We start from the raw sequence: 20948 nt of genomic DNA, 5'->3' as shown, positions 1-20948 counted from the left end.
GCAATACTGAGGCAAAGAGGTTAATTTGCTTGCCCACAATGGCAAGAAGAGTCAGTGGTAGATGTAGGATTAGAACCTAGGAGTTTCTAGCTTCCTGTTCTGTGCTTACATGATAAGACAAATTTACCATGTGATATTTCATCACTTATTTATCCCAATGAGAGGTGAAACATTCTTAATGTATATAAAGATGGTTCTTAAAGACAGACTAACTCTTAGGATGTTCATACAATTTCAGCATATTCTTTCTAACAATAGTGGATATATTGATGAAAGGAAGTGCCATCCAAACCCTTGTCCTTCACCATATTTAATCCTTTGATTATTGATTTTACTGTTTAAATATCATAGAAATCTTACTTTCAATGGAAGCAGTAATACTGCATTTATCTTTTACTTTAGGATTTGTGTTTTGTACCTTATAATGGTTAAGTATACCTCGTTTGCCACCTTCAGGCAATATTGGGGTTTACACACAAGAGTATCAAAACCAGAAAAACATTCAGCAGAGGTTCTTCAATCAAAATAAAAATGTCACAGATGTGTATTAAATTGTATTAAGCCAAAGGAGGCTTTTGATTGTGTCCAGATGATCTTTGTCTCATCATATATTTAATGTCACTTTACCATGTTGTTAAGTTTGAAACTGGATAGTAATATTTCCAATTATATTGTGATAATGTATTGTTCTTCGGGAAAGATTTTCCTATTAAAGGGTCACTTGCAGGTAGTTCAAACACTCCCTGAACCTTTTTTTATTTAAACAAAAAGTGTTTCTTGTTCTGATTTAAGCAGCCCCCTACCGGGTGTGCAGCAAACACTGCATCCTGTAGGCTAGTGGCTGAGAACCAGAAAGTGAAACCAATTAAGGAGTGTGGATAAATAAACTAAAGCGGGCTGCGGTATTCACATTCTCCAAGCGAAGTGAAATGCAGCTACCAGCGTCAGCCAGGACAAGTGACACGCTTTTTTGGTTTGAATAATCAAGTTTTTATGTAGGGACAGCGGTAAGGATTTAAACAAAAGGGGGGGGGGGGGCGGGACCTTATTTACCCCGATCTTGCACCATCCTGTGCACCCAGGACAAGTGGGGGTAAAGTGCGACCCCCCCAGCCCGTGGGGTGCTGCACTCTGGGGGCGCTGGGGTGAATGAGTGGGGCTGGGCACAGCAGGGGCAGGGCCTTAGTGCAGGTAAGAGGGCGCCCGGCCGCTCAGAGGGCAGCTGTGGGCCCCGCCGGGCACGGAGAGAGCAGAGCCGCTGGGGCGGCGGGACCCCTCGGGGCAGGGACCGTGTCCCGCAGCTCATAGGGGGCGGAGCCAAGCCCGGGCCCCGGGCAGATCGGGCCGCGCGCAGGGGCGGAGCCGCGGAGGCGCTAGGCGATGAGGTCGGACGGGGGCGTGGCCTGGGGAGGAGGGGGGCGGGGTTTCAAAACTTCTCCGTCTCCCCGGCGGCTGCAGCGCCCCCGAGTCAACACGGTGCGTTATCAGCGCGCGCCGGTCTCATACTTCCGCCGAGCTGGGAGGCGGAAGTCGCCGGAGTCACGTGGCAGGTACCTGCCGTGCAAAGGTATGGGGAAGCCCCGCCCCCTCAGGTGGGCGCAGGAGGGGGGCATTCAGTTGGGGGTGGCCAGCTGCGAGCCGGGGGGTGGTAATGGCGCTGCGTCCCGTCCGTGGGGCTTTGCGGGGTGTGAATGTGTCATGGCTCCTGCCCCGGTTACTGGGGGCTGGGGGAGTGCGTGTCATGGCGCCTGCCCGCCCCCCGGCCCTCCCCTGGCTACTGGAAGGTCTGGGTGGGGGTGTCTGGCTCCTGCCAGGCCCTCTCCTTCTCCTAGTTACTGGGAGCTGCGGGGTGTGTGTGTCAGGGGCCGGCCCCCTCGCTGCCCCGGTTGTTGGGGCGGGGCGGTGTGTCAAGGCTCCTGCCCGGCCCCCTACCCTGGACAATGGGGCGTGTGGGATGGTGGGGGGCATGTACGCAGTGTTCAAATGTAGCTGTGTTTGCCAGTGCGCTGCCAGGTTTGGCCGGGGGCTCCTTCACCTCCACAAACCCAGTGTGTGGAGTTCGGTGTCTGCACTAGTCGTCCTGACGAGAGGGTGGAGTGTTGCCTCTCCTGTGAGGCTCCCCAGGTTTGTGTTTTAGTGGGATTGAATGTCGCTGTTGGGAAGCTGTCTAAAAAATGTCCTGAGCTGACTCCACCTTCTGCTAGCTCCTGAGTTTCATTCCATTCGGATTAGTTTGAGGGAGGACCTGTTTTTCCCTGTTTAATGCTAATGTGAAATGTAGAATGCTTACTGTGTACTGTGATACAAATATCAGACATGCATGTAATTATAACTTTGGGTATTTATCTATCTCAGCATCATAGGAGATCTCTCAAACTGTCACCCCAATGGAGAGAAAATGCAGTTGCCCGAAGGAAAAGGACAAAGGAAAGTCAGGCTTCAGAGCCCTTCCTATTCACAGATACAGGAAGAAACTAGTTGAGGCTGTCAGAGACAATTCATTTCTTATTGTGACTGGAGAGACAGGGAGTGGCAAAACTACCCAGCTCCCTAAGTATCTATTTGAAGAAGGTAAATATTTATTTTCCTCCGTAAAATGCTAGTTGTCTTACTGGTGAAGCATAAAACCCTTCAATTAGACAATATTCTTAATATACTTTTTAATATTTAAGTAATTTTCTAGTTTCTTGTCCCTTCTTTTTCCAGGAGGCCCACAAATGCTAGTCTTTCCCCTCTCCAAAAATTGTTAGCAAAATAGCTCAGGGAAAAATATATTTAAAAAAAAAAAAATCTTAGAACAAAGATGATGTGCGTTGAATTTCACTGGTGTATGTGAGGAGGAGGAGATAAGTCAGTGAAGCCTTTAAAAATGTATTAGCAACAGTTAACATACCACAAAGGTAATTAATTGATGCAATTTCTTTGCCTTTTGTAGGCTTTGCGGAGCATGGAGTGATTGGTGTGACTCAGCCACGGCGAGTAGCTACCGTGTCTGTGGCTCAGAGAGTGGCTGAGGAGATGAACTCTTCACTGGGAAGCATAGTGGGATATCAGATCCGCTTTGATGATTGCACTTCTGAGGTATGATTGGAGATTATTTTTAAAAATAACATTAATAAATACACTAGAACCTCAGAGTTATGAACTGTGACTAGTCAACCACATGCCTCATTTGGAACCGGAAGTATGCAATCAGGCAGACGCACGCACGCACGCACACACACACACACACACACACACACACACACACAAAAAGCAAATACAGTACTGTACTGTGAAACAAAAACGACTAAAAAATAAAGGGAAAGCACCATTTTTCTTTTGCATAGTAAAGTTTCAAAGCTATATTAAGTCAATATTCAGTTATAAACTAACCATAATGTTTTGTTCAGAGTTCCGAATAACTTTTATTCCCAAGGTATTCGTATTCTGAGGATTTACTGTAATCTCTTAATGGAGTAAGATTAAATCATTGCATTGTGGGCCCCATAGTCTCTGTGAGGCACATCTCCATTTTAAGAGTTTAATATAAATCAAATACAGTTTAATACAAATCAGTTGCAGCCCTTGAATTCCTGCCAAGTTGCCAATATGACCTCAGTTGGGTGGCTCTCTATAAAATAAAGTTATGAGGAAGTACCTTTCAGTGAGGCTGTCCTTGAGTTACATGCACATTGCATATTACATAAAGGTGCTTGCTTCAAAGTTTGGACACTCATGATCTGTTTTGTGGATTAGTTTAAATCTAAAATTGCTTTCTGCCATCTAGGAGGTCTGTTTTAATTGCATTCTGTATGCACATTGCTGTGAATCTCTGGTGGTGATGCTACTTTAGCAGCTTGAAATTGGGATGGATTACTTGGTGATTTCCTGTTCTGTTCATTCCCTCTGAAGCACCTGGCTTTGACCACTGTAAGAAGACAGGATACTGGGTTAGATGGAAAACTGGTCTGACCCAGTATGGCTGTTCTTATGGTCCTATGAAATGTGGCTCAAATGAATTTTTATAATCTGTACATGTTTTCATAGCACATTACACCTGAAGCATTTCCACAGAATCCACAAATTCACATAAAGAAGGTTGATTTTTAAACAGTCTGAATATGTATGGTAGGTAAATACTTGATTATGATTTTGTAATGAGAATTATTGGACTGTCATTAGGAGGTGATGCTGAGATTCTTCAATTTAGAAGAGAAGAAAAGAACTGCACAGATTAGAAATATAAGCACTTAATAAATGTTTTAAATAATGGACTTTGTGTATTTGTAAAGTATTTCAAAAAACCTAGCAAGTGCCTTTTGTAGATGTGGCTTAGCATGTTAATTATAGCATACTAGGTCTCTCACTGAATCTGGATCAAATTCTAAATGATCAACTTCAATCCATAGTCACTCCTGATAAGTGACTGTATATAATGAAATCCATATGCAGGGCAATAACTGAATGGATGGTTAAACTATTCAGGGTACTGCAATCAAGTATATGACTGATGGCTGTTTACTGAGACAGATACTGGCAGACCTCCATCTTAGCAAATACAGTGTCATTATACTGGATGAAGCCCATGAGCGGAGCTTAAGCACAGTGAGTGTTACTTTATTTGACACACATCATTCACTATCACTAAAACAAAACTTGCAGTTTTGTTCTTTATAGATTCTTATGCTGCACGCATAACCTTAGTGCATAAAGTGATATGACTAACATCTGTCATGAGTTTGTTTTCCCATCCTTTCCCCAAGGGGAGAAATGTTTGCAGTGGGGTGTCTTGTTTTGGTAGGTTGGTTTTGGGTTTTTTTTAGTAAAGTACACATTGCTATGTATTTGTGAGAGAGAGCAAGATCAAAGAAACACACCTGGCACTTGGAGTGGAAAGTGTTGAGGCTTATGATGGTCCTTAGTTCCTAGAGGAGATTGTACTCTGTCCCTTGATAGCATCTTTCATTTAAGGATCTCAAAATGCTTTACATGATAACTAAACCTCACGACCTTCCTGTATGACATTTTACAAGAACAACTGAAAGGTTTGAACTGAGCCATAATGATTTATTAGTGAGTTGGCATCAGAGGTTAGACTTGAACCCTGGAGTCCTGACTCCTTGCCCACTCTTCTAACCGTTAAACATATTGCCTCCCTTATCTGAGCCATCCAGATAGACAAACTGTAAACCTCAAGACATTCAAAGAGAAGAAAAAAACCTATGCTACAGTGACCTTCTCTATGTGAGGTTGTAGTGCTTCTGTTAGCCTGTTCATTTTGGGTCACTTTCTCCATGGTTGTGAGCTACCTATTCCTTCCTTTGGCTGTTGCACAGTTCCCAAGGCCTTCTGGCTGGGAGTGAGGCTCTCCTCTGAAACCAGTGATCTTCTCTGCATCTGGTTTATTCTTATGACTTCACCACAGCATGAACTAGCTTCTTCTTTACTGAATTGGCAACCTCTGACTGTTTAGGGCCCTATCAGCACTATGCCTGGTACTGTTAACTACAGTTCTGTTCAAAAACAGCAATCAAACTGTCAGTTTTTCCAGCGGGAATGTTACTAGCAAGGTTCCACTGCACAAAGTGGATGGCAGTTTTTTTAAATAAACATGCTAGCTGAAAGCATGCCATTGGTAGCACACGTAGTTTGTAGCACATCTGGTTTTGACACTTTTTTTATCCTGTTACAGCCATGTTTTCACTGATAAATGGCAGCAATCAATGTTCTATCCCAGTAAATCCAAGTGTTCTGTTAAACTTTGGCATTAAGTCAAAGGGATTAAACCAAAGCACATTTACACTTTACAAGTCTCTCCTTCGGTGGGTGATGAGATAGGAGCATGAGGGGGAAGGGGTTAGATTCTTCTGACAGTTTGCCTGTGGGTCTGATTTCTTCCCACACCTTTCCATACTTCAATTTTCTGCATTTGATTTTTTTGCATAACAACTGAGGAAAGAGACATCACCTCTGAGTGCACCGTAAACACCACGAAGGGCCATTTTCAAGTGGGGGAACTAATATCAAAGTATTGACACTGCTTTAAAAGCAGTTGCCTTTTTGCAGCTGAAAGGAGAATTAGGAATGAGAGAAGGTATTTTAACTGCCGAGTCAGCTTGCTGTTACATAGCTGTGGAAAAAACTTAGGTTTCTTTAAGGCTACTAAGCATTTTGTTTCTAAGCTTTAGAGAGCAATCAGACTATTTACAAGAAGGAAAAGAACTTTTTAAGCACATTTGCCCCCAAAGCACATTGCTTAATCTTGTCCCATTTACCAGTGGTTCTGGGATAAAACCAACCCCTCCCCATGTATTTCAGTGGGCATTTTTGCTGTGTATTCAGGAGAGTTAAGATGCCAAGATAAAGTCACTTTATTTCAGGACATTTTATTTGGCTTGCTGAAGAAACTATTCCAGCAGAAGACGCCTCACAACAGAAGGAAAGCTCTGAAGGTGGTGGTGATGTCAGCCACCCTGGAAGTAGACAAGTTTTCAGAGTTCTTTGGGGGCTGCACTGTGGTGGACATTCCAGGAAGGAATTACCCTGTCAAAGAGATATTCTGCAGCTTGCTTGGCCCAAAGGATGCAGAAAGCTCTGCCTACGTTACAGAGGTATTGCTTATTTTCCTTTGCCTGTTTGTCATGTTCTTTCTGTTAGCTGTATAATGAGGAGTTCACCTCTGCATGAAGTATTAAACACTTCATGCAAGGCTGGTTTCTCAAGCTTTCTAGTTTTTTGTGGTGAAAAGAGGGAGGAGGGAGTTGGTTTATACTGTCAATTACGAGTGAGAGAAGCTCTAATTCCAGCAGATAATCCTGTTAGTGCTGCTTGTTTCAGGCTGTAAAAGTGACCCTGGATATCCACTTGAATGAGTCAGCAGGAGACATCTTGGTTTTTCTGACTGGTGAGAATTCTTTTTTCCTTCAAAAACTCTATCCTGTGCCAAATGATGACCTTTCCAACAGGAAGAATTGTCTTACTGCTGGATGCCCAGATCATCCCAGAACAGCAGGCACTGAGGGCATTAGGGCTGTGTCTTGGTGCATAACTGCAGCAATGAACAATTGAACTAGGGCATGGCAGGCAACTGTAGAGAAAGTGGCTGTGGCGAACATATAGTGATTTTAAAGATTGTGGGTGGGATTTTCAAAAGTGTTTAAGTGGCTTAGGACCACAAGTCCCACTGAAAGTCAATAGAACATTGTTTCTAAGTCACTGAGACACTTCCAAAAATCCTCCCCTAAAGCTGTTTGTTTGAATAGCTTTTCCAACAGTGGTTATATCCCTCTAACATTTATTGTCTCAACTCTTAACATTTGTCCTCTCCTAATGTGTCAGGAGAAACATGCCCTAACTACCTCCCTGCTCCTTTATAAACCCAACCAAAAGTCTTTCAGAATAAGTGCAGAACTGCAAGATCAGAGTTCAACCCCCTACCAGGGCAGGATAGAGTCCCTTGAGAGAAGTGGTATTAGCCAAAAAGTTGAAAATAAACTACGTCTAGTTGTATATCAGCTCTTTTGCCTTTTGTAAAGGAAAGATTCTGTATAGCAAGTTACACAGCTTGCCTTACTAGGAAGCATGGAATCTTGTTTTATGGGATGTGAGAAGAGGAAACAAATTGATTGGTGTGTCACTAAGGCCGTTTTTATGTTCCTTGCGCACCAGAACCTCTCACTGATTTCAGTAGGGGTTTTAAACAAACAAAATAATCATATTGATCAATTCTTTCTAATGTGGGAGAAGATGAACTCCAGTATAAGTTTTCCCTGGTCTCTTCTGGAAAAAAGAAATGCCTTAAATAATCCCCCTGGCAAAAAATCTAATTTATAATTCAGGTTGCTGAAATAATTAATAAAACCCTGATACAAAATACATATCTAAACCAGTGCAGTTACGCAGAAAAACCCTAAGTAGAAACCCAGCTTGAAAAGACTGGAAATGACCAGTTAAGGTAATAACTTGCCCAAATGTTCCCTTACCCTTGCAGTTGTACTGACATCTCCATAATACCTGTAAATGACAACATTGTGTAGAGCTGTTGCAAACTAACAAGATAAGGTCCTCACTAAATAGTTGTTTTAAGTGCTTCTATATTTTGCTTTAGGTCAATCTGAGATAGAAAGAACTTGTGACTTACTTTTCCAGAAAGCAGAATCTATTGATTACCGCTATGATGTGCAAGATTGTTCTGTCGAAGGCTTGCTTATTTTACCATTGTATGGGTCAATGCCAACAGGTAAGACTTATTGAATTAAACATAATGTTATGTTTAGTTCATGCAGATTTCAGCTGCAGTTAATTGTTTTATGTGACATCCTGGTCAAATATTTTTATTTTGAATGGAAATAATCCACCCATTTGCTTACCTTTTGAAAGACCAATAAAGCAGCATTGTCACAAGCTAATCCTAATCTGACCTGGTCAGTTCTTGCTTGGGGACCGTGAATTAAAATCCATGTGCTGCTGGAAATAGTGGTGGCTTAGAAGGTGCTCTTCTGTCCAAATCAGTCCAGAATGACAGCCCCAGCATGGAAAGTAAATGCTTTGCAATTGAAAGTTCAGTCTTTCGGTTTGTACCAAAACGCAAAGTTCTGACTGTGTGCGGTCATTAAAAATGTCATAGTGGTGTTCACAAGAACGTGTCGGCTCTGATGTCCTGGCCAAACCTCAACATTGATAATGACGTTCTGCCTCTCTGAAATTCCCCCTTTAGCCTTGGTAGGAAAAGATATTCTTTGTTTTCTCTAACAAAAAAAAAATTGTATTGTATTGTACATAATGGCAGTTGGCAAAAAGCTATTAAATAGTCAATCCTGTCGATACCTTTTCATAATGACACATTGTATGTCCTGTACTAAAAGCACTTGTAATGTCTCTTATAAAGCTGTTGCATTCTTCTGTTCCCAGCAGGGGAAATTCTCGTGCCATAACTAGAAGCTTGAGGATTCCCTACCTATAAGTAGACCCTCATACTTGCCCGAAGGATTCCAGTTACAGCTACTGTCCCTCCACCTGAGGACTGGATGGGACTCTTGTAAAGTTCATTAACTCTGCTCTAACTGGCTAACAGGGGTGTTGAGTGGCAGAAAGTCCTTCTAATTTTCAGACCAGGATTTGCTTTTAAAAAATAAAGTATTATTCCAAAAGCTTCACATACAATTTGTGGATAATGTCTATTGGGGGAGATGAGACACATTTTCAATTAAAGTATGTTTGGTAGCTGTTAAAAAAAGGGTTTGACTTAATTGCTCAGTTGTGTTGCTCTAATTAATCTTAATAAAAAATTAACTTAAAAAAAAAAAAAGTCTTGCCAATAAGATGTGACAATAAGATTATACATAGAAGAGAAGATGCACAGAATGTGGTGTTACCCTATATAGAAGATGTACGTTACTGAACTAAGTCAGTCTGCAGTGTCACTGCCTAATAAGATACATGCTACTTTTGAAGAGTTCAAAAGTGAAGGCTTTGTGATCCTTATAAAAATCTGTGTTTTCAGATTATCTCGAATTTGATATTAATTGTGTGGGTGAAATGTGTAGAATGCTGAAAGGCAGAACAAATATACATGAGAAGAGTAAGGCAGCAATTTCATAGCCTGGAAACATTTGTAGGGCGTATATTGGTTGATGACATGCAGGGAGGTTGCAGACCTTGTTCCCTCCCAAAAGGACAAAATGAGGGTTGAATGAGAGAGGAGCTATTTATTTTTATAGCACCATAGGTACTAGGTTGGTGCTTGAAGACTACAATTGTTTTATTATTTGTATTGTGCTAGTGCGTAGGAGCCCCATTGTATTTGGTACTATATAATAACACATAACAGAAAGATGGGCCATGCCCCAAAGAACTTAAAATCTAAATATAAACATGACTCTAGGGAGAGATTTTCAAAAGCACAAAGGAAAGTTAGATGCCCATCTCCCATCTGTGCCTTTGAAAATTTCCTTCTAAATAAGACAGAGGGAAATGTGGTATTATCTTACTGCAATTTAAGACCAGAGACCTCAGATTGTTTGATTCTTAGCATGCTTTAAATCCTTCTTAAACACTCCATATAGAACTGGCATCCTGCTTGGCTCGCTAGCTCTGTATATTTCTTGCACAAGAGCTGTCCAAAAGGGCTGTACTTAAAAGCAGTTAAGCTAGAGACTTTCTTAAAGAACTAACAATAGAGAAGAAGTGATGTCATTCCCAGCAAGTATTTTAAAGCAGTGCTTGTTTTGAAATTCATCTCCTGGCTCACTAACCTTTTACTTTCAACCCAAAGACCTCCATCTTTTAATTTAATTTTCCATCTTTAGTGGGTAATCTTGTCTTTCCTGGAGATGGAATTTGACTTTTTTTTGCATACTGACATAAAGGGTTATTTGATGGGCTCTTTTTCTCTTTAGATCAGCAGAGAAGAATATTTTTGCCACCTCCTCCAGGCATTAGAAAATGTGTCATATCCACAAACGTTGCTGCAACATCTCTGACAGTTGATGGAATAAGGTACCTATTTCCTATCCTTGGTAAAAGCTGTAACTGAGGGAATGACTTAAACTTGCATTAGATTTGAAAAACCTGATCCGGTATTTCCCTTCTGTTTCTGTTGTTCTGATCCTGCTGAGTAATTACGTGCTCTTTTTTCAGTAAGTGACTGTTCTCTTTATGCAGACCAGAAATGTGGTTATTAAACTGATTAAGAAATTGATGCAACCCCTTTGCTTGGGCACTCTTAAATAGGTTTGAGTTCTTAATATCAGATTTTTCTTATTTTGAAACCAAAACCCAGTACTTTAATTCTGTTAAGTCAGTGTAATTTCTGTGTAGACAAGCCCTACATGAGAAATTTCCTCGATCCATCCCATTGTAGTTCCGTAATTAGCCAGCAGAGGGCGACTATCTTCTTCCATGTTTACAGACCAACCGCATTCATCTGAGGTTACTATGGTCTGAGGATAAGGAACCTAAGCCACTGCCTGAACTAGGTCCCTCTTACTAGGTTTTTTTTTTCCCCCCAGGTATGTAGTTGATAGTGGATTCGTGAAGCAGTTAAATCATAACCCCAGAGTTGGCTTGGACATACTGGAGGTGGTTCCCATTTCAAAGTAAGTTAGAAGAAAGGTAATTTGCTGTCTGGTTTGAGAAAAATCCTCAGATTGTCTTTGAAAGCTGCTTTGAATGTACAGCTTGTCTGCCATTTTCCTGATGGAAAGAAGAGCAGAGAGATCTTGGAGACACTGCAGCGCATTTAGCTTTCATTTGCAGCTATATCAGGACAATATTTAGAAAACATAAGAGACAGTAAATAAAACAATTTAGTAGAGCGTGGCACTTTAATTTTAATCATGAGCAGTGAGGAAGAACTCATCATATATTATCTATAATCTGAACAATGATTTACACATCCTCTTTCTAACACTGAGCACAACTAATTCACAGAAGTTCAGGAAGTTTTGCCCAACACAGGACTATTTCTTCATGTTGTTACATTTTGCATAGCAGGATTCCTGTTCAATATTCCTGTGCAATTCTTCATCCAGAGGCACTCAAATTGCTGTTATTGATCATAATTATAGGGTGCTTTGCTATGTCGATGACATGCACGGTATTATTTTTCTTTCTTTTTGGAGGAGTGAAGCAATGCAACGAGCAGGCCGAGCTGGCAGAACATCATCTGGAAAATGCTACAGGGTGTACAGCAAGGAATTCTGGGATCGGTGTATGCCTGATCACATGATCCCAGAGATTAAGAGAACTAGTCTTACGTCTGTGATCTTGACTTTGAAGTGCCTTGGTGTACATGATGTCATAAGGTAACCCCTGGGGGAGGAAATTGTAATCTCTCTCTTGAATCTTGGCAATGTATGTTAGAGAGCATTGGCACCAGAAAAAGTAGAACACACTATGGCCTATTGGTAGCAAGAACAGGATTAGGCATCAGGGCAAATGGGACAGTTCCACAACATCAGCTCTCCTGGCATTCTCCTAAAAATCTCGGTGTCAGGCTGTGTCTTGGGCTCTAGATTACTTTTATTTCAGGAGCTAGTTTTGACAGACCCCCCCAAAGTTATCTTTAATGTTTTAAAGGAACAATATTGAGGTTCGTATGCCGAAAACTTGACCTGTGTGGAATAATTAACTTTAGTGTCCCATGTGCAGGGTGTTTGTGTGTAAATAGAAATATATTTGTGTGTGTAGACACAACTCTTTTGGGATCTGGAAGCTATTTTTTTCATTAAAGAGAAATGTGTAACTAGTGTGTGCAGGAGTGTATGTACACGTTTCCCTTGATTGTTGACAGTATTGAAGGATTCCAGGAGTATTGTAATATAAAATACTTACAGCTTTAACAAACTACCTTGAGCCCAAGTAGTGGAATTTAGTCTGCCTTCCTGTTTGTAGGTTCCCGTATTTGGACCGCCCTGAAGAGAGGAATATTTTAGAGGCTCTTAAGCAACTTTACCAATATGATGCTATTGACAGGTAAAAAGGGCAGAAACAGAAACTTTTTACCTTTTAACCTCGGTACTTAAAAAAATGTTTTTTGTGACTTAATTTTGTACTGTTGTTGAGTTGCAACATAAGCTAGATTGCTTTCCTCAGCAATAGAGACATATCAGTTTGCCCATGAACTTAAATATTTTTCTGTCTGAATAGAATATTCTGATCTAAGAGGAAGGATGGGCCAGTGGTTAGGGCACTAACCTGCATTTCAGGAGACCTAGATTCAGTTCCCTGCTCTGCTCCAGATTTCCCTGGGTGATCTTTGGGAAATCACTTAGTCTTTCTGTGCTTCATTTCCTCATCTGTAAAATGGGGAAAACAGCACTCCACGGGGCTGTTGTGTGGCTAAATACACTAAAGTGTGAGAGATACTTAAGACACAATGGTAATGGGGCCTATATAATACTTAGGACAGATGTGCGCACACATCTTATCCTAAGCTAAGAATTCTTCACACAAATAAAGAATTCTTCAGACTAATCCTGCTTTCCTGATGCACTCAAAACCCCCCCCCCCCGATAGTGCAGATGAGCAGGACATGGGCAAGCTGAGGGAGAGTTTAAGCTAGAGGCTCCTGTACTGTATTGGTTTGCCAGTCCTCTGTCTCCTGGGCCTCTGGGGAGTGTGTGTTTGTATAAAAGCCAATGAAGGCTCTGTTGGAGATGTGTCCTGGCTACTTGGGTCTTGTACCTAGGTTCTGGACTTTCAGATTCTCTTCAATCTGATGCTTGAATTTTTTCTTCCCAATAAGGAGAGGCCACGTGACAAGACTGGGAGAGTTTCTGGTGCAATTTCCTCTCCCTCCAAACCTGGCCTGTGCTGTCATAAAGGCAGCTTCTCTTGACTGCGAAGATCTGTTGCTTCCCATAGCTGCCGTGTTGTCTGTGGAAAATGTCTTCATACGACCTGGTAAGACGCCTGTTCTCCGGAAGCAGATCAGTACAGGCTGTGGATTCTACCCAGAGCAGAATTTCTGCCAGGAGGTGATTGGTCAACATGTACTGCTCTGTCTGGAGAAGACATCTTTAATTTCCTTATGCATTTTGTCTTTCACTTCTTCACTGGTTTTCCATTCCTAATGTCATTAGTTGTGTGAAGCCACAGCTTGTTACATACATACACTTCAGTCATCAGTAGGAATCACCTGGGAATCTTCAGCAAAAGAAACACAAGCGCCTATCACTTGAACTAAGAGAACGACTCCATGAACTGTCAGTAAGGAGCAAGTTTGTATCCTCAACGAGGCCAGTCACTAGAAGGAGACATGGCTGCATATTCTAAACCAGCATGTTACATAAACACAGTCTCTAGCAGCGTGGGGAGTGTCACCGTTGAAAGATGCCAGTGCAGTTGGCAGGCTCAGATCTAGTATCATAACAAAAAATAATATCACAGCAGACACTACCTGGATCCACTTTTGGTCACTCTGCAGTGAGAGAGCAAGTGCTGACAAGATTAAAAGAATGAATGTGATCCCTCTGGGGCAGGATTGTGAGTGTGTGGGGAGCATGAACTTCTGCTGGTCCTATGCCAATTCTGTGACTAAACAGAAGAAATAATTTTGCTGGGCTGTCAGGTCAGAACCTTTCACTAGCACAGAGCTCACTTGCTTTTTAAAAAAGTGTGTGTAGCAAAGTCTTGGGGAGACCTTTGTCCTTTCTGCTCATGTTCATTGTCCATTTCTGGTTATCTCTGTAATGTATTAACTGGGTTTTGTTAGTACAGCAGAAAAAGGCAGTGCAGACAGTCAGCAACTTGAAAGTGAGCTATCAGAGGGCTTTTGTTGTTGAATGGTACTCTGCAGTTCCTTGCACTCTTAGACTTGCTTTTGCTTTCCTATTCTCCCTCTGGCACCCTTTGCAGCTTGTTCACATTTCCTCTTCAGCCAGCTAACAAACTGGTGCAGGGGCTCCAGACCCTGTTAAACAATGGACCCGTCAATTTGGAAACAAGGGATTATGGCATAGGCTCAAATCCTGCAAACACTTACTCATGCGCTTAAAACTAAGTGTCTGAGTATTCTTGCTGACTGCAATGGAGCTGCTTGTGTTTGAAATGAAATACCTGCATGTTTGTGTGGTTGTGGCCTCAGGGAGTGCAGCAGTACTGCATTGGCCTAAAGCAGCCATAACTGTCTTTAATGGGGGGTTCAGTTGCAGGAGGGGATCCTTTAAGCTCAAAATTTGAGATCATAATTCTGAGATTGATTACTATGGCATGTTCCTTGCAGTTAGACGAAGGTTCCTGTAAACGCATGGGTTGAGTTTTATGCCAAACTATTGATTTCTTTTTTTTTTTTTTTTTTAAATCTATCGATCACCAAGGTGTCTGGATCTCCTGACATAAATTAGGTTCAACAAATAAATGAAACTGCCCACAAATAGCAGCAGCCGGTCTGTTTTTTCTGTCTCATTTGAAATGTGAGGTCCTGCTGCTCAGATGATCAAATCTTTCACTCACTTGATTGCTAGAAACTTTTTAAACTCTGTTTCTGTATTTTTTTCATGTTGTCATTATACATGACCACTGAGAAATGCTGAAGAGACAGAACAATACCCACTTTCCTTTCCCAAGGAAAGAGTTTAGCAGTTGCATCAAAGCTACATCTTTATTGTTGGTTGACCGTTTTAATCATAGCTTTAATAGCAGCTATGTGTTCTCAGGTGTGGGAAAGACAAAACTGAGTGGAGGGAGAGAAGTGAGTATTAAATTAATCTAAATAAAGAGCCAAGACTCAGATGCACCTAAAAGATTATAGAAAACAAAGGTAGAAGTGACAAATGAAAATTGAATTTGTTAAAGTGAAATATAACTTCGTATTTCCTCAGGTAAGCCTCAGAAACAAAAGGAAGCAGAACTCCGACACCAAGAACTGTCCTTTCAGGCAGGAGGATTCAATGATTTTGCAACCCTTTTAAACATCTTTGAACAGTGCAAATCAAGGTACATAGGGGTATTTTCAATACATACAAGATAGAACTCGCAGTTGATACTGTAAATTTCTTCTCTAAATTTCTTTAGAGAAATTTACTGTGCTCATGCGCAGGTGAGGATGTTTGCATACTGTAATATATATACAGTACAAGGAATCCGTTGTCTGAATTTACAAAGTATCTGGATATGTATATTTGCCCTCTTTGTATGACCACAATAAAAAAAAGAGCAATTTGCTGCCTTCCACTTATGAGAGGCCTCTTTAAAACACCAGTCTCTCTATTCCCAGCAAGTCTCCTGCAGCTTGGTGCCAGAAACATTGGGTCCACTTCAGAGCTTTAAAATCTGCTTTTACTGTGGAAGCACAACTTCAGGAAATAACCAGTAAGCTTAAACAGGTGAATAAACTTCCTTTTAATGTAAATTGATGGCATTTGTCTTTGCACGAGTGCCTATGATAGATGTGTACTGCAGTATGGATTCTTCACTAGATGGCTGCCATCTTTGTCCTAATCTAAACTAATCTGTTTAGGTTTTGTTAAACTACACCCCTCATTGTAGCCTGTCCTTATATGTCCTGTAATGGTAGCAAAAGACAAAAGGAAGGACGTATAAAACGGTTGACTATGAAGTATGAAACAAAGGTTTAAACTCCTGAGGGGGAAAAAGTGTGACCAATTTGTCTTTAACAAAGACACTAATCCATTTTGTGCTGCTTTTTATGCAGCTGTCAGATTTCCCAAGAGAGTGTTTTGATGGCTCCAAAAATGAGATACTAAGAAGATGTCTGTGCACGGGATATTTCACCAATGTAGCCAGAAGGTAAGGAGTTTGGGGAATTGGATGGAAAAGATTTGCTGCGTTTGTTGGTATGTGATTATAAAGCAAAACAAAGAGTATCAGAACTGTACCACAGTTCATTAAAAGGGTCAACTTCACTTGTGACTGCAGGAGAGAAGGTGTCTGAGTGCAGGACTGGAAGCCAGGATTCTTAATTTCCAGGGCCAGCTCTGCCACTGACTCTCATTCTGATTTTGGCAAAATCACTTAACTTCTTGGTGCGTCAGTCTCATATCTGAAATGTGGGGGGATGATACTTAATTACCCACCTTGTAGGGTTGTTGGGAGGTCTAGTTAATAATTGTAAAGGGCTTTGCAGATGTCACAATGATCATCTGTTAGCAAGATGGAAAACTAAAACCATATTTGTCACTGCATCAATTTAGACTGAAAAGAGAGTTAATATGGCAATAGGAAAGAGAAATTCTAATCCTCATCTAGCTTTTGCACTCATTTCTGGAAAAGTTATTTTGTCTGTGCTAAAACATATCCTGCTGTTGACGTGTTTAGATTGTGATGCGGTCTAACCACACCTGAGCATAAAAATGTTTCCCGTGCTTTTAGATCTGCAGGGAGGACGTTTTGCACAATGGATGGACATGGTAGCATAGTCCATATTCATCCTTCATCAGCCGTAAGTTATTTATATCCCCTAATAATTGTAGGGTTTTGTGGGTGGTTTTTTCAGGTAAATAGAAAAATAAAACAGGCCATGCAAATTGCTTTGCTGATATTTGTCTTGTTTGTTCCTGGTGTAAGAGAGAAGCTAGCTTCTGGCCGTGTGAAACATTGCACACAGCCACAGTACTGTAAGACACTAGCATATACCACATCTTTCCGTAGGGAATCGCACAGAATCAGAATCCATACAAATGTTTGGTTTACAAAGGGAACGTGATCTAATGGCTATGACCCAGAACTCGGATAGTTATCTGAGTTTGGTCTCTGGTTCTCACTGACTTTCTGCGTAACTTTGGGCATGTCACTAAGTTATATACCTCAGTTTTCTCATCTGCAACACCAGGATAACATTAACCTACTTCACAGGATTTTTAAGAGGATTAATCCATTCGTGCGTCTGAAGTACTTGGAGATCCTCTCCTAGAAACTCTAGAAATGAAAAACATTATTGATAAATATTACTGAAAGCGATTCTAGGTTCTGAATTAGTCTGGTTAAATACTGGATGTTTCAGCATTCAAAAGTAAAAGCCATAGGAAGACATGAAGGATTAAATGTAATTTCTTGAAAGGGAAGTGGGAAGGAGAGCAAGATGAAAGGGTTCGGCTGTTAACCATTTTGTGGCAAGAATCTGAATTAGGGCTCATGGTTTTTCTGCTGTCAATCTGTAGAGCACATTTATTGAAAGAAAATCAAGATAATAATCTGAAAAAAGTGAATAACGTTACCTTTAGCTTCATGACCAGGAACCGCAACCTGAATGGATCATCTTCCATGATGTCCTGGTCACATCTAAAACGTATGTGAGGATGGTGTGTCCTATTCGCTATGAGTGGGTCAAAGACTTGTTGCCTAAGTTACATGAAATTGATGTATATGAACTGAGCAGCGTAGCACGGGAAGAGGTGACGGAGGAGGAAATAACCAAGTGGAAAAACAAGGAAGACATCAAACGACAGTATGGTGAGCAAATTGGACTTCGCTTTCCATAAACCTGAATCAGAAATTGACGACTGCCTCTCTTAGCCATATTAGGGGGGTGTGAGTGAGAGAGAGATGGCATCTAATGCATACTGAGTATTGCAACAGCTAGGCTAGTGACTTCATGCTTGCTAACCTACCCCTTTTGACTTTGCTGTTCTGTCAGTAACATTAGCTGTGCACTCTTCTGTAACTGGAAGAAAAGCATTTTGAACATGGAACTTATTTTCACAAGTTACTTAAGGTTTGGGAAGGGTATTTCCCCTACTGGTAGAATATATAATTATTTGCTAACCTGATATTGTCAGAGAGACATTCCAAGAGTTATAATATTACACACGGGAAGGAAAAAGGGGTGGTAGTGGGGGAGGTCATCACAAATTCATTGTCAGCAAAATAACATGCAGCAATGTTTAACAGCTGATGATTTAAAATTAATGGCCTATTTTAATTAAACTGGTGCATATTAACAGATTCAGCAGCTTGACATTCTCTTTTGTGAGTAGAGAGGCCAAATACTCAAAGTGCCCTTTCACCCCTCAGCTGTCCCTTCCAAACTCTTAACTTGAGAGAGATTGGCAGGGCATTGTGAGAGAATCGTGAACTATCACTGCCTGTGCTGTACCTGACCTGTGGATAAATAGGGAACTTCAGTTTTCAAGTTAGCATGTTTTGCCATCAGTACATTCCTTTATTAAGAGTCATTGTAAAAAGAAATGGAAATATGAATCAGAATTTCTTTTCCCAGATATACTGCTAGGAAGGGATATCCCCACTATTAAATTAGAAGGAGTATGGGCCCTTTCTTCTTTCACAACAAAATCTTTTAATGTTATGACAAATAATTCCTGTTTCTCTAATACAGTCAGGGAGGTGAATTCATCCACTGCCAGGATCTGAGACAGTTCAGTGGGAGCAGGAGAGAATTTGAATTTCTAGTAGAGAAGTCCTGGCACATCCTTACCTCCTTTTTTTTTTTTCTCTTTTCAAGAAAGTTCAGAAAGCCATTTTTTTCCCCAAGCCTGTTGTATTTTTCCCATAATGGCAGAGGTAGCATAGAAAAGTAACAAATGCATAGAATTTGAGGTCCAAAGGCTCAGTTATAGTAAAACAAACATGGTCCAGATGTATGCTAGGGGTGATTGCAAGTGTAAATATTGACACGAGTGTTGAGGGTGCAGATTTTGCTATAACTTCTGAAGTGTAGCTGGATATGCTATATATTTGTCTTTGCTGAAACTGCTCAGTTTTTCCAGAGAAAGGACGTCCTAGTTACTTTGCAAACAATTGGTCTCTTCTGGAGGTCATTGGATTATCCATTGGCACTTGAAAAATTTGAGTTTCTGTTGGTCTTAGTTGATCAACTAACCCTATGAATGCGAAGTTGGGGGGGAAAGTAGCATTTATGACACAGAATTGTACATTTTTGTTTTTCTGTAGAAGGAATAAAAGACAACTCTGCAAAGAAGATGGAGAAAAGGAATGATGATAAATCAATACAGGATGCCCGACTGCGTTACCTCCAGAGAAAACAGCAAAGGGCACAGTGTATAGATGCCCCACTGAAGGAGATGGGCTAGCATGGTGATGAGTACTCTAGCAAAGGCATTCAGTGCAATTGCTTGTTGATAGACTTGCAGCATAATCCTCCCCCCAAAAAAGGTGAGAACTAAAGAAGCTGCCAGTTCACTTGGAGTCTGTCTGCTTGACCTTCCGTGCTGTTTTTGTGACAGACAGCGAGGAAAGGTTAATGAACTGAACTTTCATTGCTATGTGTCATAGGCAGTAACATATGCACAACAAATGTGGCTGAGGAGGCAGTATTTACAGCCTGCTCCTGTTCTGTGTCACTCAGTTGGAATTGGAGTTGGCCTATAGAAATGGGCATTGTGTCAATGCAATGTTTAGTCACATTTTCTTGAAAACCTTTTGAAATCAAGTGCAGCTCTCCAGTGTTACATCTTTTAAAAATATATATATAATTTATTTTAGTTCCTTTTGTAGATTGGTGTCTTACAGGACCTAGGGGGTGATTATTTTCCTGAATGATGTATATTTACCATTTTTAAGTTGTATAGTTCTGCATGTGCATAAGAATCCAGATTCAAAAGGCTGATGTCATTTACTTACGCTTTGCCTCATGCAGGATTATTATTTGCTCTGTATTTAGCTGTACCATGCACAGTGATTGCTTTGGCATTAAAATGTCTCATTTGGATGAAAATAATTTTGTAAATGGATGATTGAGTTCTTACTATCAAAGCGTGGTCTGTTTGTCATAGGTAAGTTGCTCTGCACTGTTATCATCCAATTGGCAAAGAAACAGCAGTCTGTCCATTTCTCCTTTCCAGATGGTTACATCCCACAATCCACCAACAGGCCACCTCCTCCTCAGAGCTGTCTAATTCAAAATTAGAATGTTTTTTAAATGATGATGGTTTCTGAGAAGCATTTATGGGGTAAAAAAAGATGCTGACTACTCTCTTGAGTCCAGGATAACCATGGAAAGATGCTCCTCTTGTAGATGCTTGCTTACCTTCTAATATTTGTCATCCAGTCTGTGCTGAGGCTTAGTATAGAGCATTAGGAAGAGTATAACATTTCTATGCTGAGGTTAAGTTGCTCAGAGAAGAAAGCTACAAGGGGTGTGTGACCTTTCTTCAAGACAACAATGGGGCTGGACTCAGCATCAAAACCTTCATTTGAAAATATATACAAATCGGTTAGATATTGAGATGCATACACAAAAGTCACATTCATGTGGCTGCCACCTTTATGCACCAGTTCATAATATGACCAACCTGCACTGCCACAGGTCAGGACTGAGTGACAGTCACTAGCAGCTGTCTCTGTAGCTCGTGTGAAAGAACACGGTGGACAAGCTTTCAAAAAATACATGGCTTCCTTCTCTGACATTAATCCTATAATGTATCTTTAAATTGTTTAGATAGCAAGTGCCAGAGGAAAGGAACCATATCTTCCTCTCTGTTATATGAGCTGAGTTTATATTTGATTCTCGGTTTAAATAATGAACT

General features: G+C 40.9%; 1 protein-coding gene across 5 annotated transcripts in view; it reads left to right on the top strand.

Moving 5' to 3' along the window:
• Window positions 1-20948, top strand: part of DHX40 (DEAH-box helicase 40) — a 47710-nt gene that overhangs the window by 23470 nt on the left and 3292 nt on the right. For 2 of the 5 annotated variants that reach the window (XR_010923200.1, XR_010923199.1), the window contains exons 2-18: window positions 2356-2571; window positions 2936-3081; window positions 4468-4587; window positions 6363-6593; window positions 6820-6886; window positions 8090-8221; window positions 10380-10479; window positions 10992-11078; window positions 11604-11786; window positions 12376-12456; window positions 13229-13386; window positions 15306-15420; window positions 15701-15809; window positions 16139-16233; window positions 16816-16885; window positions 17667-17895; window positions 19354-19575. Coding sequence is in view for 3 of the 5 variants with exons in the window: in XM_067565759.1 (XP_067421860.1) it covers window positions 2388-2571; window positions 2936-3081; window positions 4468-4587; window positions 6363-6593; window positions 6820-6886; window positions 8090-8221; window positions 10380-10479; window positions 10992-11078; window positions 11604-11786; window positions 12376-12456; window positions 13229-13386; window positions 15306-15420; window positions 15701-15809; window positions 16139-16233; window positions 16816-16885; window positions 17667-17895; window positions 19354-19493 (2247 nt within the window). In the remaining 2 variants the exon portion in view is untranslated. Of the gene's footprint in view, window positions 1-1946; window positions 2125-2355; window positions 2572-2935; window positions 3082-4434; window positions 4588-6362; window positions 6594-6819; window positions 6887-8089; window positions 8222-10379; window positions 10480-10991; window positions 11079-11603; window positions 11787-12375; window positions 12457-13228; window positions 13387-15305; window positions 15421-15700; window positions 15810-16138; window positions 16234-16815; window positions 16886-17666; window positions 17896-19353; window positions 19923-20948 lie in introns of those variants that run through there. The other 3 variants (XM_067565760.1, XM_067565759.1, XM_067565761.1) reach the window with 3 other exon arrangements.

This window comes from Emydura macquarii, unplaced genomic scaffold, assembly GCF_026122565.2.
Source record: "Emydura macquarii macquarii isolate MOO-44397 ecotype Brisbane River unplaced genomic scaffold, CSIRO-AGI_Emac_v2 contig_2699, whole genome shotgun sequence".
NCBI classification, from domain to species: Eukaryota; Metazoa; Chordata; order Testudines; family Chelidae; genus Emydura; species Emydura macquarii.
Note: the sequence above shows the minus strand (reverse complement) of the source record. Positions and strands in the feature narration are given on the sequence as shown.